The 19,584-nt window shown below is 38.9% G+C and overlaps 1 protein-coding gene across 2 annotated transcripts in view; it reads right to left on the bottom strand.

Moving 5' to 3' along the window:
- The window catches only part of megf6a (multiple EGF-like-domains 6a), a 76,188-nt gene that overhangs the window by 17,258 nt on the left and 39,346 nt on the right, over positions 1-19,584 (bottom strand). Inside the window, exons 6-11 of one of the 2 annotated variants that reach the window (XM_066670727.1) lie at positions 8,950-9,072; positions 5,832-5,957; positions 1,999-2,121; positions 1,386-1,508; positions 1,163-1,300; positions 229-351 (exon numbers count right to left, since the gene is read on the bottom strand). In XM_066670727.1, the coding sequence (XP_066526824.1) occupies positions 229-351; positions 1,163-1,300; positions 1,386-1,508; positions 1,999-2,121; positions 5,832-5,957; positions 8,950-9,072 (756 nt within the window). Of the gene's footprint in view, positions 1-228; positions 352-1,162; positions 1,301-1,385; positions 1,509-1,998; positions 2,122-5,831; positions 6,024-8,949; positions 9,073-19,584 lie in introns of those variants that run through there. The other variant, XM_066670726.1, reaches the window with a different exon arrangement.

The raw sequence follows: 19,584 nt of genomic DNA, 5'->3' as shown, positions 1-19,584 counted from the left end.
AATTACTTAAATATTTACTCTCCCAGTCATAATAGAATTCATAAGCAAAGGTGATATTTCATTGTAATTATGTTAAGGTGTCCAAATAACAAATTTATTAACTTGTTAATACAAATCATCAACAAATACAGAAAAACCATAGCAATGTGAATATTATATAATATGTTCCTACTGAACATATATTGTTATATATAATATATATTCCCTACTGAAAAGTTTATATTTTACCATCACATCCACAGCCATCTGAGTTGAGTCTGTATCCTGCCCTGCAGTAACACTCATAACCTCCAGGGTAGTTGGTGCAGTCCTGTTCACAGCAGGAGCTCCCCTCCACACATTCATCAAGATCTAGAACACAAAAATGGTGCTGCTGAGCTCGCTCAAACACAGCACAGGAAGCAAGTCCACGATCCACCGCCGAACACTAGACCCCTGCAGGCTGGGCACGTTTACTAAAGCACATTTCCAGTGAGAGGGAAGGGAGCCATTACTCAAAGAAAATCCCATAGGTCACTGAACAGAGAAAACCACAAATCCCCAACCAAGTGCCATATTCCAGCTGGCGCAGTACATCACATAAAACATGTTGTTTTTCTAGACATAATATGAATATATTGCTGCTATCACAGCTCAACACTGTTACTGTGTCTTTGACCACAGTTATCGTTTGACCTGAACTGAAAGATTTCATTCCCCTTTGTGTTGACTTGGGATTTGAAAGATGTGAAAGTAAAAGAGAGCTAATCCTAGAGGTCTTTCACCTCTTATGCAATTCCTATGAGAAGATATTATTTTCAGTATGATTTTTTGGGGCTAAATATATATTTCTCAAATGAAATAGCAAATGTAATATTTCAAAAGGTCAAAATGAATGCAAACTGAGTTCAAACACCAGGCCACAAACTTTAAAATTCTGTTAAAAGAACTGTATTTTGTATCATACCTGTATTAGACCTACATTCATCCCGAACTTATTTTGTATTGCATATTTGATTTTACCTTTTGTGGTTTTGGCATACCTAATTTAGTACAAATCAGCTGTTTCTAAATTATTCATGACTGTTTGATAAGGAAAAATTTGTGTTTCGGGCAAGTGTGTTGGTACTGGGAAACACTGGCATGACAAGCATAATCTATTACCATCAATTCATCAGCTCACCCAAACAAGTCTTGAAGTCCTCATCAAGTTGGAAACCCTGGTTACAGCTACAGACAGGCCCCAGTGTTCCATGCTGACAGTGGTGTGAGCACCCTCCATTTCCAGATTCACAACTATTTACTATCTCAATTTCAATACCTGTCAGACAATATGCAATGAGCACAAGATTATATCAGGCTCCATTTAGCAGATCTGTGACATTTGTAGATGAAAGGTGACTCACGGTAGCACCTCCTGCCCTCAGAGCCCAGTTCATATCCGGGTTTGCAGATACAGGAGAAGGACCCTGGACTGTTTCGGCATTCATGAGCACAAGCAGCCTGTCCAGTCTCACATTCATCAACATCTGAAACACACACTGAAACTCTCAAAATTCTGAAAATTCACAAGTAAACAGAGTTTAAAGAGAATGATCACAAATGTCATCAGTGTAGCTCTTTCATGCTCAATGTGTATAATGAAATATTTTCTTTTCTCTTCGATGTCGTTATTATAGGTCTCAATGTGCAGCCTCTCAGCACCAGATTGGTGGCTTAACGTATAATATGGCCAAAGGTAATTATGACCCTGATGCCAAGAGGGAAGGACCTTCAGGTTGGCTGGCCCAGTGGTCTTGGCTGGTGTCAGGAACATGAAAAAATTCCATAATATGCAGTCTTGTACTCCTCCAAATGAGAAGCAGTGTTTCCATCTTTCTCCAAGTTACCAAGCCATGAGAAAGAAATCTTCACCGAAGAATATATTATGGATAGGATGTTCCATATGAAGGAGCTTTCCAAATGAAATGAGCTACAGGATGGAAAGAGCCTTGAATGTGTTCTGTCAGAAGCAGTTACCTTCACAGCTCTTCTGATCCTGAGCCAGTCTGTAACCTCTGTGGCAGACGCACAGGGCACGGCCACCCACGTTACGACATGTGTGCATACACCCTCCATTCCTCTCCACACAGGGGTTTCTCACTGAAATAGAAACAGGTCACAGTTAGTTGAAAACTCACATTGTCACCCTCAGAAATACGTAAACCCACTTACGATCACTTCTACTGTGCAAAGAAATGTCCTCTTCGTCTCAGTTACACACTCTGCTCACATCTCACTCCCAACATCTGTGCCAACCACCTCCAGTGGGTAAAATGATAATTGGGGCTAAATAGGGATGGTTGTGTTTCTCAGGGCATAAATAACATAATCACTTCCAGAAACTCCCCCACACTGTGAGGTGGACTAAGATGAGGTTAAATTTTCTGCACTGATTATGGCTGACTAGATCTGAAGGCAGGTTACTTTAGGAAGAGGCCAAGGTCTATTTTTATTTTTAGAGACACTACACATACAGAGGCATCCCGAAATCAGAAGATCTATACTAGACTCAAGGGTATTTTGTTAGGAGATCCAAAGCCATTAACATGGCAAAGGAAGCAGCCACGGCCTGGTGGTTAGGGAACTGGGCTTGTAACCAGAAGGTTGCCAGTTCGATCCCCAGGGCTGGCAGGTCATGACTGAATTGCCCTTGAGCAAGGCACTTAACCCCCAACTGCACCATGGATGCCCACTGCTCCAGGCATGTGTGCTCACTGCTCCCTTCTGTTCATTAGTGTGTGTGTAAATGTGTGTTTCACTGCATGGATTGGGTTAAACGTGGAGAACAAATTCCTCTGTGTACAAGAAGCCTCTCTAATTCTAGACATACAACTTATAAAAAAAAGTTGGCATCAAAATATTTGTTAAGTAAGGGAAAATCTCCATGACTGAACAACACCAAAGAAATGTCAAATTGTGTGTGCTGGGTTCAGCACGGTTCTGATGTCATTTCACTAATATGCCTCAGGCTTGGGTCGGGTACAAACTTCACGCTAGGGTACTCATAGCCCATATCACAGTTTTATTTTTTACATTTGCATATTTCCCTGCTATAGATTTTTCTACTTATTTTGCTTTCTACGTGTACAACAAAACACTTTTAATCTGGTGTGCAGATAACAACTATTAATTTATATAAATATCCTGCTGCATTTGTCCAATACAGAGTGCATTTAATTTCTGCTGTCATCTCTCATTATTTACTGATGCTTTCAGGATTGTATTGCAGATCCTTGAAGACAGTTGTCCCTCTGGTGGATATTCTCATTCTCGTGTGCCTGTCTTCACTTAATTATAAATGTCTGTGTTTCTCTATGGAACAATGGGTTTTGCTGAGTCTCAGGATACTGGATAGGCCAAACTGAAAGTGGGCTTTGGCAGATATGCAAGGGTTGACCCTGGGTTTGCCAAGAAGGTGACGCTCCAGTCTGAGTAATGTAAGAACTTCTTGGTGGAAACTACAGTCAGGCAATTTTAAAGTAGGCCCAATCACACTGCAATTTTATATGAAAGTATTCATGCACTTTACACTTAACCAACTGAACCATCTTTCATCTCAATGCACCACTTCAATTAGGTTTGTTTTTTATCACTCTATAATCATTCAGTCATTGTCCGTAACCGCCTTTCCAGTTCAGGGTTGCGGTGGGTCTGGAGCCTATCCGGAATCACTGGGAGGGTGCACCAGTCCTTCACAGGGTGGCACACAATCACACATTCACTCACAAACTCACACCTAGGGACACTTTTGAGTCACCAATCCACCTACCAACGTGTGCTTTTGGAAACTGAGCACCCAGAGGAAACTCATGCCGACACGAGGAGAAAACACCAACCTCCTCCTCACAGTATAATCATGTGTACTAAATGTGATGCCTCTAACCATTAGGAAGAAAGTATTAAACTTAACATGCCCCTCATTAAAACAGTTTATCAGCCTCTGAATGCTTGGATAATCTTTTGCTTGGATAGTCTTTTACTGTAATATTCAACAGTCTGGCACTTATTCAGTCATGGAGTACAGATATGTTATAAATTTCAAAGCAAGAGCATTAGCACAAGTAAGATCCTGTGTGGTAGGACCTTATAGGCTGCTGAAAGCTCAGAGACAGTTCCACATCTGGGAGCCCAAGCAGATATTCTTATTATCTTTCCCTCTCCAAGCCAAAGCGTCTTCCATATATAATGTACACCCAGGAGCCACATATCCATTAATGATTCAGAATTTATGACCATGGTTTTGGCCTAAAGCATTTTTAATCCCTGTCCTCCTCTAGTCTTTGCACATAGTGACTGAAGGTATTTAAATGGTGCTGATTTTTAGACCACACAATAAATATTACTGAGGGAAACAGGGAAAATACCAGTAGTAATGTGCTGGAGTGCAAAATGATTTCCACCGAGCATGTGATGGAGAGGCCAGCCTACAACCATTTCCAATAACTGGTCATTTCGCTGGTGTCATAACTGCAGTCACTTCTAGTTACCCCAAAGCCAATTTCAGAATCATCCAATAAGATTGAGCTCATAAAAGTTTGTGAAAGATACAGCCTGTCCCTTCCTTCCTAAACTAAATGTCCACAATGGGTATAATAATATGTATCCATGTATATTAGGTACATTTATGCACTGTGTTTTCTATATAAAATAAACACTATTCTACGTTTATTGTTCAAGGGACACTAGGTGAAATTTATGATATGTGAGCTCTAGCAGTTAAGTACGTGAACATAAACACACAATATCCCACGCATGAACCTAAAACATGGTATTATAATCTACAGTAGCAGAACTGCTAGCAGAATGTCTTCAGCTTGCCTTTGAGTGATGAGGTAAGACTCTATATTAACCATTACAATACAAACAGAAAATTAAACTGCTTACACTGATGTTATACCATCTGTAAAGTAAGACCTAGATGAAAATAATGTCCCAAGTACTAATTTCTCAGAGCAATATATACACAGGTCTAACTTATTACATGGTTTTAGCACTTAGCATGGATTCAAGAGCCCAGAAAATAATAGCTGCCTTAATAAGATTCATTATTTGAAACTGACTATTCAAAAAGTTCTGTAAAATCAGTTCTGTTCTTTATACAGATTGTGCTAACATACCAGTCCAGAAGTAATGCTGCTAATTCACTGTGCAGTTTCATTCCCTTCATGTGGAACCATTCTCCTCATCTTGTAGAAGTGCTTCATATTAAGTTTCTACCCATTTAGTTATTGTGAAGCATGGCGTGCTTATTTACCCACAGTAAAAGTAGCCACAGGGCACATACCAGAATCCAACATGTTTTCTAAACTGAACACATTGAGATGGAGGAGGAGCAACAGGCATTTTGCAATGTCTCTTGAAATTAACCGAGCTTAGTGTAAAAATATACATTATATCAGAGTGTACTTCTGAACACAATGAGCTTCACTTAGTACTCATTCATCTGTTCAGAGTAACAATAAAATTGTCATATCATCTGCTATTCATGTTTTGAAAATAAAACTTTACATTAAGTGCTTTACATTTAAAAGTACTGAGAAATCATAATTCAAGTAGAAGAGTAGAATATACAAAATGCTATAAATTGTCTCTAAGCCAACTTGAGGACGTACAGAGCAACATTCTGTGACTCTAACATGGCTATTACTGCCCTTACTTCCAGGTGTTATTCTTTAGCATTCCCAAACCAGAGAACAAACAGGCTTGACTAAAACAACAGCTTAGCTTGGTCTTTGGGATTTTTACCAGTAATACCAGCGCAAAAATAGCTCCAAAAAACAGATTGTATGAGAGTGTTGTGAAGCACTTACATTTGCAGTGTTTGGCATCAGAAGTGAGCTGGTAGTTTTGTCTGCAGCGGCACTGGTAGTGAGCAGGAGAAAGCTGCACACACTCATGTTCACAGCCTCCATTACTAATGGCACAGGAAAGTACAGCTGAAGAGCACAGAAATCAAAGTTACTGCAGAAGGAGAGGGTGCAAAAAAGGTTCAGATACAAGCCCTGGCAAAAATGATGGAATTACCACATTTAGAGGATGGTCACTATCACACAGCTTCAAAGTCTGGGGTTGTGGGTTCAAACCCCACCTTGGGTCACTGTCTTTAAGTGTGTTTTACCTGTGAGTTTCCTCCATGGGTGCTTCAGTTTCCTTCCACAGTCCAAGAACACATGCTGAAATGTGGATTTGCTATTCAAAAGTGTCCATAGGTGTGAGTGTGTTATGGCCTGTGAATGACTGGCTAGACTGTGCTCCTGCCTTGCACCCAGTAGTTCTGGACCCACCACAACCTTGAACTGGATAAAATGAATGAATTAATTAAATGATTTTGTATATGATACAAAGTAAATAGCTGGTTGATTATTTTGCCAGGGATAATTAACAGTAACAAAAATGAACAAAGCCAGTTCTACGGACTTATGAAACAGTTCTAAGAATGCATGCATAATAACTGATAATATCTGGTATATTTACCCTTAATTAAGCCTTCAAGCCAGGCTTTATAAACCAGTGTTCATATGATCATTATTCTCTTTGATAAAATGTCATGCATGGAATTCCAATAACTTGTTAAACAAACATACAGGTTTATGCCATGCATTAACTAAAACTGATTACATACAATAACTAAAACTGATTATTCTATTTTGTTTTGGGGTAAAGTGGCAAGGTAAAGTAGCACAGACACACATTTTTAGGAGCACTTCAGAACATTGTCTTAAATATCTATGACCTAGTTTGGAGGCTTTTGGAGGAGTCAGATTTTAGAGGACAAATTTTCAAGGACAGGACAAATCAGTAAGTCAGCTTTGGTGCCACTAAAGCCCTAATGTGTGCAACGATTGAGTTCCGGACAGCTGCAAAAGCATGAAAACATTTAACAACAGAACACACCAAAGTCCTCACAGACAGTCACCCGGAGTGGGACTTGAAATGTCTCCTCAAAATAGGCATAAATGTATTTATCCTCAGATATTCTTGAGGAGATTAAACACTTAATATATTACATAATTTAATAGTAATATATTACATAATGTATTAAGTTTCTGTAAACCAACTATTTTTTTAAAATGACAAACCCTTTCCACTCTGTCGTCAGCAGGTTTAATAGATGACACTGCATTTGTGTTGTTAATTCTCCTAACAATGGTGGTTGTCCATTCTGTCTCCCTTTGCTCCTCAATTAGGCCATCCTAAAGTCATTTGACCACTTCTCTCACTAACATGGGATCAAATAAATGTTACAGTCAAACTGCAGGTAAACATACAATACATTAAAAGTTATTTTGAACACAGTGCTGGTGTTAAATTTATAAGGTTGCTACTAATATATTTCTTTTCTAATCTAAATTTAATAGCAACACTACAGACTAATCATTCACTGTTATTGCAGATGTCAGACTCAAAAATCCCCACATTTTGCATGTGCTTCATCTAAAATCACTTTAAAATGTCACTTTTTTTAAAAAAAACAAACGTCTGTCATCAAATGCTCATGGAATTTTCCACATAAAAAAAGAGTATAATAACAGCAGTGTTTTAAAAATGGGTGAGATTTGGCATGCAGATTTTCCATAAACTGCTACAGTTTAGAGCCAAAGGCCTGGTTTGTAGCAGAGTTCTGTTCTAAATTAAGAATAATTGAGGGGCTACCTGTTGGCTTTAAACCACAGCTCTATGGATATCTGACAAAAAACATGATTACCATTTTTCTGAATGAACATTAAGCAGAAAAACAAAAATGACCCTGTCTAGATGCACCCCACTGTGATTAATTAGTAGATCTGTCTCTGATTTAAATGCCTCAGCTGGTTCTCCTCTGGGTTCCTGTGGTGGTTGTAGAGTAGATCTGGGCCTGCAGACCTGGACAACTCAAACCTACAGGGACAAGCTGATTACACTGTCCCAGAAGAGGAGGGTGAAACATGAGGGACTCTCAGGAGCACAGTGCAGCTACTGCTTCCGACCCACAGCACAGCAGCAGACAGATTCATGATTTCTTTCGGAACTGCTCAGAAACATAGGCTAACTCCCAGAGCACTGATTAATGGCAAAGAAATGGAATATCTTCATTGAAATTATTAATGAAAAATGTCTTTCCCTCAGCTCTAAATATTGTCTAAAGGAATGTCTTCTTTTTTCACTTTAACAAATTAAGGTTACTGTACAGTAATAATAAATAATGTTCCAGTATGAAGGAGGATCTCTCTGAGACACTTGGCAAGCTTCAATAATATCTTGATTAAAGTTGTGAAACACATCATCTTTGTTAATAATGATGGCCTCAGAAAGTCATGGAGTCTTTAAGTAAATATGTCAAAGAAGGGAGGAGACTGCAGCTTTTCCAGATAATTGAATACACATTGAATACAGTTCCTCTTCAGTAGGAAGACTGCACTTAAAAAGCAAGGCATATCTAAGCTAGCATTAGCTCTGTGTTTTTTCCTGCTACAAATATTTGACCAAAATTGTGCCAACTGAAATGTTGACAGATTTTAGTCATATATAATTAATTTGTCTGATTTTTTTTTTCAAAGGAAATCCTTAAGGGCACTATAAGCTGTATAATGTGGAAAAATAGAACCTGTTTTCGTCCCAACACATTCTGCACCACAGTCTTCTCAGTCCTACACTGTCCTGGCAGGGGATCCAGGAGTTCTACAGAGTGATGCACTGTTCTACCTCAAACCTGACCACAACCATACCATGACAAGGCCTCTACAGTACCAAACAGTAGGAAACATTTAGCTATTTTGAAAACAAAAGCTTCTTTGATGTACTTTCATGCACAAAGCTGAGGGTGGAGTCTTCTGTTGGCTTTGAAAGAATTCCCAGCCAGTGAAAAGCAAGCTGCTTTTAGATTGTGCTGATAGAATCCCCCAGAAGTTCGGGCCAAGGCCAATGTGTCAACGTTCATGAACCCCTCACCTATACAGGTGCGGCCATCGGTATGTAGACGAAAACCTGGGTTACACTCGCAGTAGTAGGAGCCTTTGGTGTTCACACATCTGTGCTGGCAGCCTCCATTATGGACCTGGCACTCATCTATGTCTGTGGATGAACAGAAAATACACAAAAGCTGTGAGTGGCTTGATTACATCCCTGAATGAGTTACACAGTCTGTCAAAGGTTCTTAACCCTGTTATTCATTGAAGTATATCCTCTGTGCAAAAAAACAATCATAAATCTTTGTGTGTTCCAAGAGGCTATTTATACGGCTCAAACTAATGAGTTGTTTCCAAGGCTGGAATACATCAATTTGGCCATTTGATCACATAGCAGCCTCTAAGTAACTGCAGTCTTCTAACAGCCTCCAAAAACAACAGTCAACACTGCTCTAAGCCCCTACTGAAATAAATCCCAAGGAAACCGCCTATGAGAATGTCTTAATGTGCTACTGGACAAGGCACTAAAAACATACCTAGCAAGCAGCACGTTTGATTCTGCCTGTATAAGTGCATCAATACAGTAAAAATCTTAAATTAGCTCAGGCTGTAATTCTCTCCCTCTCAATAATAATGCCCTCTTTGTGTCCTGCCCACTACAGTCTGGCTTGGCTCCACAGGTCCAAAGCCAAAACTAAACTTGAATCCCATAATCACAACCACCATCAGAGTAGTGTTGTCTGTGTCCAGGGCTTTTAGCAGTTGTAAGATCAATGGTTTATACATAAGTGTACTGTTAAAATTTATACAGAGTGTTAAAAAAATGTTCCAAAAAGGTTTATTTCAAACAATACCACTGAAGAACTACTTCTGGTTCCCTTAAGATATTAAGGTGGTTCTTTGCAAAACCAAACATATTTATTTCTATGGCATTAACATTTGGCCAAGATTATTATTTGATTAATTATTCATAATTATCATTTGTCTGGGGGCAGCTGTGTCCTTAAGGTTAGAGAAGTGAGTTTGAGACCGGAGGGTCACCAGTTCAAGTCCCAGAACTGGCAGTAGAAAGAAGAAAAAGAAAAGGGGGCGGCACGGGGGCTTGGTGGTTAGCACGTTCGCCTCCCAGCGCTGGGATCTTGGGTTCAAGTCCCATCTGGGTGGAGTTTCCATGTTCTCCCTGTGTCTGCGTGGGTTTCCTCCGGGGTCTCCGGTTTCCTCCCACAGTCCAAAAAACATGGAGGGTAGGTGAATTGGCTTCTGTATTAACTGTCCTGGTTTGTGAGTGAATGTGTGTGTGCCCAGATATGGATTGGCGCTCTGTCCTGGGTGAAGTCCTAGTGCCCGATGCAGTCCTCCAGGTGGACGGTCGTTTCTGGTTGAGAGTACGCTGTGCGCGTTTGGCTGCCGCTTCTCATCAGTGTGTGTGAATTGAGTGTTCTGAGCAGTGTAGATTGTAAAGCGTCCTTGGGTGTCTAGAAAGGCGCTATATAAGTGTAACGATAATAAAAAAAAAAAAAATAAATAAAAAAAAAGAAAGAAAAATAAAAAGCGCTGTTGAACAAGGCACTTAACCCCCAAACTTCTCCCCAGATGCAAAGTTAAAATGGCAGCACCCTGTTCCGTTGAGTGTGAGTGAGTGCATGCTCTGATGTGTGAAGAATTGCTCACTGTGTGTTTGTGTGTCCACTGTGATGGATAAAATAAAATGAAAAAGTAAAAAAAAAAAAAAGATTAAAAATGTATAATTCTTATTCATTTATTATCTGTAACCGCTTACCTAGTACAGGGTCGCGGTGGGTACAGAGCCTGCCCACAATCACTGGGCGCAAGGCGGGAAAACACCCTGGAGGGGGCGCTAATCCTTTGCAGGGTGACACACACTTACACACTTGTACACTTTTGAGTCACCAATCCACCTACCAACGTGTGTTATTGGACTGTGGGAGGACATCGGAGCACCCAGATGAAACCCACGCAGACATGGGGAGAACACACCAAACTCCTCATAGACAGTCAACTGGAGTGGGACTTGAAGCCACAACCCCAGGACCCTGGAGTTGTGTGACAGTGACACTACGTATTGTGCCACCGTGCCGCCCTGTATAATCCTTGTACTAATACTAAATTAGAAGATGAAGTATTACTGAATGAGTGGCAGGTTCTGCTGTTAGTACCCAACTGGGGGCTAACCTTGCAAGCCTGAGACTTATGTGCAGTACATGAGACAAGTTAACATGCCAAACAGGAGAAATTAGCCTGTGTTTAAGAGCTGGAATACATATCAGTATTTCAAAATCCCAAATCAGTGAGCACCCCAGGAGTTTATACGTAACCTATTCAGAGATGATTAATTGAGGTTATTAGGCCTCTATGACAAATATTTTAATCAGAGTCATATTTTATATGCCTGTGGCAGACTTGGCATGCAAATGAAACTCTGGAAGCTGTAAAAAGACAGTATAATGATTTCAAGAACACACTTGCTAATATAATGTAATCTGTTCCACAATCCATTCCATGCTGATCTTCTTCAGTTTAACAGAAGAAGGAAGATTTACATTAGCCTTTTCACGTAAGGTTTAATCTATGATATTTATCTGGGATCTAAATATAAGACTTAAACATACACTATGGGAACATCTGCACAAAGACATTTATATTCATAGTGATACACATATTAATCACTTACATATGTTAATCACTTATTTTTTTAATCTAGCAACAACAGCAAAGTTTAAAATAAAAAAGACTGTAACAATGAAAACACTGTGTCTAAAGCTTGTTGTCTTAACTGACTCCAGGCTAAAAAAATTATGGCATAGTTTCAGCATTTTCTGATTGCTTCTCAGCATCCACTGAACAATTTCCTCTTGGCGGGGGTCTGGCAAAACTCTGAGATGGAGCAGAACTTGCAAATGTGTGAAAATTAGAGGTGAAAGGCTGTGAAAGAAGGAAGCAGAACCTGACAAGTTGTGTCTGCATTCATCAGCTCTAAGGACTACAAATCATTTATAAGAACATTTAGACTAGCTCTGCAGCTCTGGAACTAATACAGCATCATGTGTACTGCATGCTCTTGGGAGTTAGCATGTACGTAATATTGAAAAATAACCTCATGGTTGCACTGTTCAAGGATTCTTTTTCGAGAAGGATCTGGATATGGTCTTAAATCTATATAGTGGAGGCGTTTTACTGTTTATCGACCACTATTTAGTCATCTAAGGCTTTGTTTGTTATCTTATCCATATTGTTAGCCATTTTCTCTCACCTACAATATGATCTGAGATCATCTTTTATATATTTAATGTCAAGCTAAAATGGCCATTAGTCATTAGTTACATGTGTTTAAGGAGATATTTCTTAAGAGATCATATATAAAATAATCCTCTTCCACACAGATAAAGAAACAAAATACATAGATCAACCATAACATTAGGACCACCTCCACATTCATGATCCATTCTCTCAGCTCCACTGACTGTTGGTCCACCTTGTAGATGTAAAGTCAGAGACAGTGGCACATCTGTTGCTACACAGTTTGTGTTGTTCGTTCTCTAATCCTTCATCAGTGAACACAGGACGCTCTCCACAGGACACTGTTGGCTGGGTATTTTTGGTTGGTGGACTATTGTCAGTCCAGCAGTGACATTGAGAGGTTTAAAAACTCGAGCAACTCTGGTACGTGTCTGATCCACTTTTAGCAGTGCAACACACCCTAACAAATCGCCATTGTGTCCTGTGGGGGTTCTGACCATTGAAGAACAAGGTGGTAGGATGCTAACAATTATGTAGAGCAAGAGACAGAAAACAGTCTATAATGGTAAAACTACAAAGTGCTCCTGTAGGGTCAATGGAACTGAGAGAATGGACCATGAATGTAGAAACAAGAAGGTGCTTATAATGTTATAGTTGTTTGTTGTATATGAAAATGTATGTAGCACTTTGTCATTATTAAATCACATAGAGTAAATGAGATCTTAACAATCATGAAGACTGTCATCTTAAGACTTTATGGTTCTGCAGATCTGTAATAATTCATCCTTTCACTGTGAGAAGACAACATTATGTCTGAAAGAATATACAGCGGTGAAGCAGTGGTAGAGAACAGTTGTCTGTGTCCAGGGCTTTTAGAAGTTGTAAGGTCAATGATTTATACATAAGTGTACTTTTAAAACTTATACAGAGTCTTAAAAAATTTTTCCAAAATGGTTTCTTTTGAACAATACCACAGAAGAATTACTTCTGGTTCCCTTAAGATTTTAACATTTGGCCAAGATTATCATTTGATTAATTATTCATAAATATTATTTATCTGGGGGCAGCTGTGTCGTTAAGGTTAGAGAAGTGAGTTTGAGACCAGAGGGTCACCAGTTCAGTTCCCAGAGAAAGCAGGAGAAAGAAGAAAAATAAATAAATAAATAAATAAATAAAACATGCTGTTAAACAAGGCACTTAACCCTCAAACTTCTCCCCAGATGCCAAGTTAAAATGGCAGCACCCCATTCCATTGTGTGTGTGCGTGTGCGTGCATGCTCCAATGTGTGAAGAATTGCTAACTAGCATGTGTTTGTGGGTCCATTGCCATGGATGGGTTAAATGCAGAGAAAGTAAAGTGGAAAAGAGAAAGAAAATTAAAAATGTATAATTCTTATTCGTTCATTATCTGTAACAGCTTATCCAGTATGTCTGAAAGAATATACAGCGGTGAAGCAGTGGCAGAGAACAGTTGTAGATGAAAAAGAACATTTGGAAATCCAGCCAAGACGTTGCTGTTGATTTCAGAACAATGAACTGACAGCCCCAGAGAACAGCCCTTAGGAGAAATCTTCTGGGAACATCCTAAAGTCTTAAACAATTACAAGAGTAACTGGAATGACCAGCCACTAAACTTCAACACATCTCTTGATTCTGGGCTGTATCTTTAAAGAGAAACGTTCACTTGCCAAGTCATTAGACAGTCTGGCTAGCCTGCGGAGAGGACTGATAGAGAGCTTTGATTACATGTAGTAATAGGTGAATTAAAGGCCCCATTTACAGCACATTTCCTAAAGAGAAGATTAGAATAATGGTTAAGAATAAGGCCCCATGATGTCCTGCATCTCCACACTGATAGAGGTTAATGCATCTTTCCACTGCCAGGCAGGCTGATAATATTCTAAATGCTGTCTGCTTCTCTTGAAAGAATGTACCTATCTAGATGTCCTCTGTCATATTTAATCATCTAACATTCTTCTCTGATGTGCCAAGCATCTGGATGTGCTATGATGCACCTATTAAAGCTACTCAGTAGCATATAACAGCAGATCTGGTTCAGATTTACAAAATGGCTGGAGAAGCTGAAGCGGCTATATTAGCAAAGGTTAGTGGTGAAACTGTGGTGAATCTGCATGCTGAATCAAAGCACTGCTGCTAATTCCACAACCCATCAATCATTCTAGTGTTGCTCCCAGGCCATAGAGCTCTGCCAGATTTTAATTTCTTCCCATGCAGCCAAGAACCACATCCATCCCACACACACACACATCAGTTCAGCCAGAAAACAATGTCTTTCTGTTCCAGTGACATTCAGTGTGTTGAAAAACATATTCGGGTAATAGCAACCAATCCAATTAAATGCAAAAAATGAATTTTTATTGTGCTTTTTATCGCAAAATTTTCAAACGATAAAAAAAAATCAATATTGTGATAATCATGATATTCTGACTTGTTTACATAACGATATCATGCAATTACATGTAATATGGCATACATTCATTACATGAGTCATTTAGGCACAGCGACAGGTACGGTGGAAATTTTCTTCTGAAAATCCAAGAAACTGCTTCAATAGAAAAGTGACTTCAGTCATGTGGAGGTGGTTTGGAAATAAAATATTAATATTATATATATATATATATATACACAATGTCAGAACCTTGGTAAGCTCTGGTTGTTGACAAAATAAGCAAATGCTTACACATTTACTTGTTGAAGTTTAAATGTTTGAAATTTTGAAGTTTGAATGAAAATATAATATTATATATAATAATTTAAACAATAAATTAAAAATATTATTAATTGAATATAATTAATATTAATATATCATATTTTGTTGCAATAGTGTGTTCTTGAAATTAATAAAGATATTTTTTAATTGTTTTTTCATATCATGATCACCAAAATACCCTGAAATATTGTGATATTATTTTAGGGCCATATCGCCCACCCCTACTGCAGAAAAAAAACATATACCAGCTAATTTTTCTACAATTATCCGCGCAATGCTAAATCTCACCACAGTAGAAGACAAATTAGGAGTCATATCTGCTGTCTAACCGACTGATATACAGAACGCATTGTGCATACGTGTTGAAGGAAACGGAGTATCCACAGCACATTGTGAGTCTTTAAAACGAGTCCAGTGAAGATCACGAACACTGCGAGAGTAATGGAGACCACCTGTCCACAAGAACTGGGAGGAATCTTAATTACAGTGGCACACAGCCAGGAGCTGATCTGAGGCTAAGTGTAGCCTGCAGCAACAGAGCGCGGCCTGCAGAGAGGAAAGGCCCTGGCCCATTCAAAATACCAGGAGTAAATAAACAAACTCATATTTCTCATGAGGCCAGGAAAAGATGAATTCACCTGGGGCGGGGAATGTGGATATAGTCCTGGAGATATCCACAGCTTAATGGAAACATGTTTTTCAATTAAACTCACACTGAACAGTACAATGTCTATGAAAATACAAATCAAATACAACAAACCCTGCATTAAATATGCTAGTGTTTATTTCTTGACCATTTTAACATGGTTTTCAGACCTCAGCATTAAAAAAAAATGCTTAATTGCTAAACTCAGCTTGAAGGGAATGTCTAAAATTGTTGGGAAATGCAGTTCTCTGCATCTTTTAAGGTGGAACAGTGTGTTTGAGGGGAAAGAAAAACAACTGTTTGTACATGGATGAAGTAAAAACTATGTTTTTACTGAATTACTCATTTGCAACTTGATTAGTTTCAGAAACTTATTTGTAACTCAATATGTTTAGTTTTGTAGCACTTTTGGTAATGCAGTTAGCCATTGTCTCCCAAATTTGGAGACATTTCCACCTTAAGTGATCTGAAACAGCAAAAATAAGTGAATATTACAATATGGGGCAGGAATAGAGCAGTATCTTAATTTCGGTTCATGCTTTCCAACATTTGGAGTTCTCTCCGTTGTCTAAAAAAACTCCACATGTCTCTGCAGAGACAGAGAGAGAAATCCTAGCATACCAGACCGGGATATTTATTTTTTGTTTTACTAATTTACAGACACCCAAGCTTCGTAAACACATTGAACAACTTTCAAGCACGCAAACAGACTCAAGAGCCAGCAAATGGCGAGGAAACATTTTCTGAATTTTATAAAAAGTGTTTTTGTAATTACAATTGTAAACATCACTTTTAAGTAATAATTTGGCATCTCATATTAGAAAAAACAACATGTGGGCATTTTATGAAAGAATAAGGACTGGAAGAAAGGTGATATTAGAGAGTGCCAAAATTGTAGTCTGTCTGCCACATTGTTGGAGGAAAAATAAGGGGGCATACTGCAAAGTAGAAAGGCCAAATGCAGCTCCAACTGCTGTAAATAAAGAGGATCAGAAGCACTCTGGTAGATGAAAGGTAACAGACACTGCAGCGAATGCCGGCTCATCATCATGCCAGGCAAGTCTTCCTTTAATCAAACACACATTTACTTTAGCTTCATTTTTCTATTCGAGGCCATTTAACCCTAGAACCCAAAAATCACTGAATGCTGAATTACAGCTCTTTATATTCACTTGCATAAGAAGTGCTTTGATCTAATCATGAAAGCACTAAAGTATACAGAGGCTAATTCTGTATATTCCAGAGCAATCACACAATTTGCATTCAAATTGAAGTTTAAATAAACTGCTTTCCTCACTAGAAACTAAATTCTCAAGAATAGAACAGTTTAACTCTTTGTTTCACCGAGTGCCAAAGGACAGTCTCTGATTGGTTGTACCTGAACTTTAGTCTCTTTATCAACGCTTTCAGAACTCAACTTTTATCAAAACCTATATAAAAATGAGCTCAAACTTCTTATTTCTAAATAATACTTCAGTATCTAAATCATCTGGGATTTCGTTAATTACCAGATGCACTGCAGACTTATACAAAACTGGTTTTATTTACCCACTTCTTTCTAATGTTTTCTGAGGACACCTAGGTATTCAGGCAAACAATGCTGTGTCTTTCTCCATGTGTTGCGGTCCCTCTAGTATTTAACCATTGCTTCTGTAACTTCAGGCATCATTAGCAATTCTAATGCCATCTGTAACTTTCTTCATGATTCTTTAATCTTGTTAAAGCCTTTAATTTATTTTAAACAGATTCAAATCACATTACTTAATTGGTTTATTGAGATTCCATCTTTTGTTGCTGTCAAAGATCAGAGAAATGCCTATAGTGACTTTTGACACCATTTTTAGTGTTGTTTGGGCTAATTAGATTTGGCCACCATAAATTAACAATGGCCAACTAAACTAATAAATTTACCACTTCAAAACATTCCAAACAAGACGGAGAACTGGGCAATAGGTATCTGATATTCTTTCACTTGCATTTCTTTTCTCACAGTGAACAGAACAGTTCTCATTTCTGAGCTGAGCATAGTGAGAGCATAATGAGAGTTCAAAGTCAAAAGTTATGGCTACTAGCCAGGATATTTCTATGTTACCTTTGTTGGTTATGAGTTCAATAACATTACATGTAAGCCACTACATTAAGCCCACTGAAAGGTAAAGGGATTCACAATGATTATTTTGTTACAATGACAGCTATTAATGGGCTGGATATATTCGTCAAGAATCTGTCCTACTCTGAAAAGTGCCATATTTTGATCCTTCAAGACAAATTGGCAGATGCACCATGAGGCTAAGGGCAATGTTCTACTGGGAAACCTTGGGTCCTAGCATTTATGTGGGTGAAATTATAACATGTACTACCTACCTAAACATTGGTGCAGACCAAGCATGGCATAAGAATTCCCTAATGAACAGAGGCCTTTTTCAGCAGGATAATGCGCCTGGCCACACTGCAAAAAATTGTTCAGGAGTGGTTTGAGACAAAAAGTTCAAGAAAAAAAGTTCAGAAATTGAATTGGCTTCCAAATTCCCCAGATCTCCAAATGAGCATCAAAAGGATGTGCTGGATAAAATTATTTATTGGAGGCCTCACCTCACACTTTACAGGACTTAAATGATCTACTGCTAAAGTACTGATGTCGGATCACACAGGACACTTTCAGAGATCTTACGAAAATGGTGACTTGATAGGCCAGATCTGTTTTAGATGCACAAATAAGTACGGACTCTGCTAAATTCCAATATTTGCAGAGAATGTGATATTTAAGCATGTTCTCTGTAGAGGACGTTATTGCGCAGGTAGTGTCGCAGTCACACAGCTCCAGGAACCTAGAGGTTGTGGGTTTGATTCCCGCTCCAGGTGACTGTGAGGAGTTTGTCCCAGTGTTCGCGTGGGTTTTCTCCTCCGGGTGCTCCGGTTTCCTCCCACAGTCCAAAAACACACGTTGGTAGGTGGATTGGTGTCCTTAGGTGTGAGTGTGTGAGTGAATGTGAGTGTGTGTTGCCCTGTGAAGGACTGTCGCCCCCTCCAGGGTGTATTCCCGCCTTGCGCCCAATCATTCCAGGTAGGCTTTGGACTCACTGTGACCCTGAACTGGATAAGCGCTTACAGATAATGGATGGATGAATGGATGGATATGTGACGACTAGCTTTACTAAATCATACAGTAGGAGGTAGTTTTGGCCTCAGAGATTACTCACAGCATCAACACGGCACAGACCTGGTAGACCCAGACTTACAGTTTCAAATACTTCCCATAGTTCCCACAGAAAAAAACAAAAACAAAAGAGAATATCCTCAATTTATCAGTAGTTTCTGCTAGATAACAGTGAGGTCAGATGGAAAGAAGGTCAAAGGAAGCAGCTGTAGTCTCCTGATATTCAGGTATTTTACCTATGAATGTCACCTGTTTCCTCTTGTGTTTTAATAGATATCTCAATGAATCACACAATTGGATCACATTTATTTATGGTGTTTGTTTGTTTTTGCCCTGTAACTGGACTTAACACAGTAACTCAATCATTTCTCATCCAAGACTAAGCACCTTAACATTTTTTGTGCAATGAATACATTGTTAAATAAAATAAAATGCTACATAAATATTTTAACACCAGAACTGGGAAGCAGGAGAAGTGAGTTATTATAAAACATTAGTTTAAACAATGCACAGCAAGACGCCACTCTCAGTTCTCCTAAATGCATGGTCACATCTACATGATGAACACAGCAAGATTTTTTAACACAACATTACAATGTCCAAATGAGTTGCTACACCACCCCTACCGTTAAGTCTCCTGAGTGACCAACAAGTGTTGCTGGATCAATAAATAGCGGTTTTCATCTCATATGGCTATAGTTAATAAACTTATTAATAAAGGATTCCTTAGCATTACATTGTATTACAAAAATGACATATGGCAGATAACACCCACCTGGCCCTTGGTATCCTGTGTGGTATCCATGGTATCCATTGAAGCAGGTGTAGCATCTACGAAAGTACCGGTAATGCAGGTTCCCAGCACCCAAACCTGGAGCTAACTGAG

This window comes from Hoplias malabaricus, chromosome 5 (genome assembly GCF_029633855.1).
Source record: "Hoplias malabaricus isolate fHopMal1 chromosome 5, fHopMal1.hap1, whole genome shotgun sequence".
Classification (NCBI taxonomy): Eukaryota; Metazoa; Chordata; class Actinopteri; order Characiformes; family Erythrinidae; genus Hoplias; species Hoplias malabaricus.
Note: the sequence above shows the minus strand (reverse complement) of the source record. Positions and strands in the feature narration are given on the sequence as shown.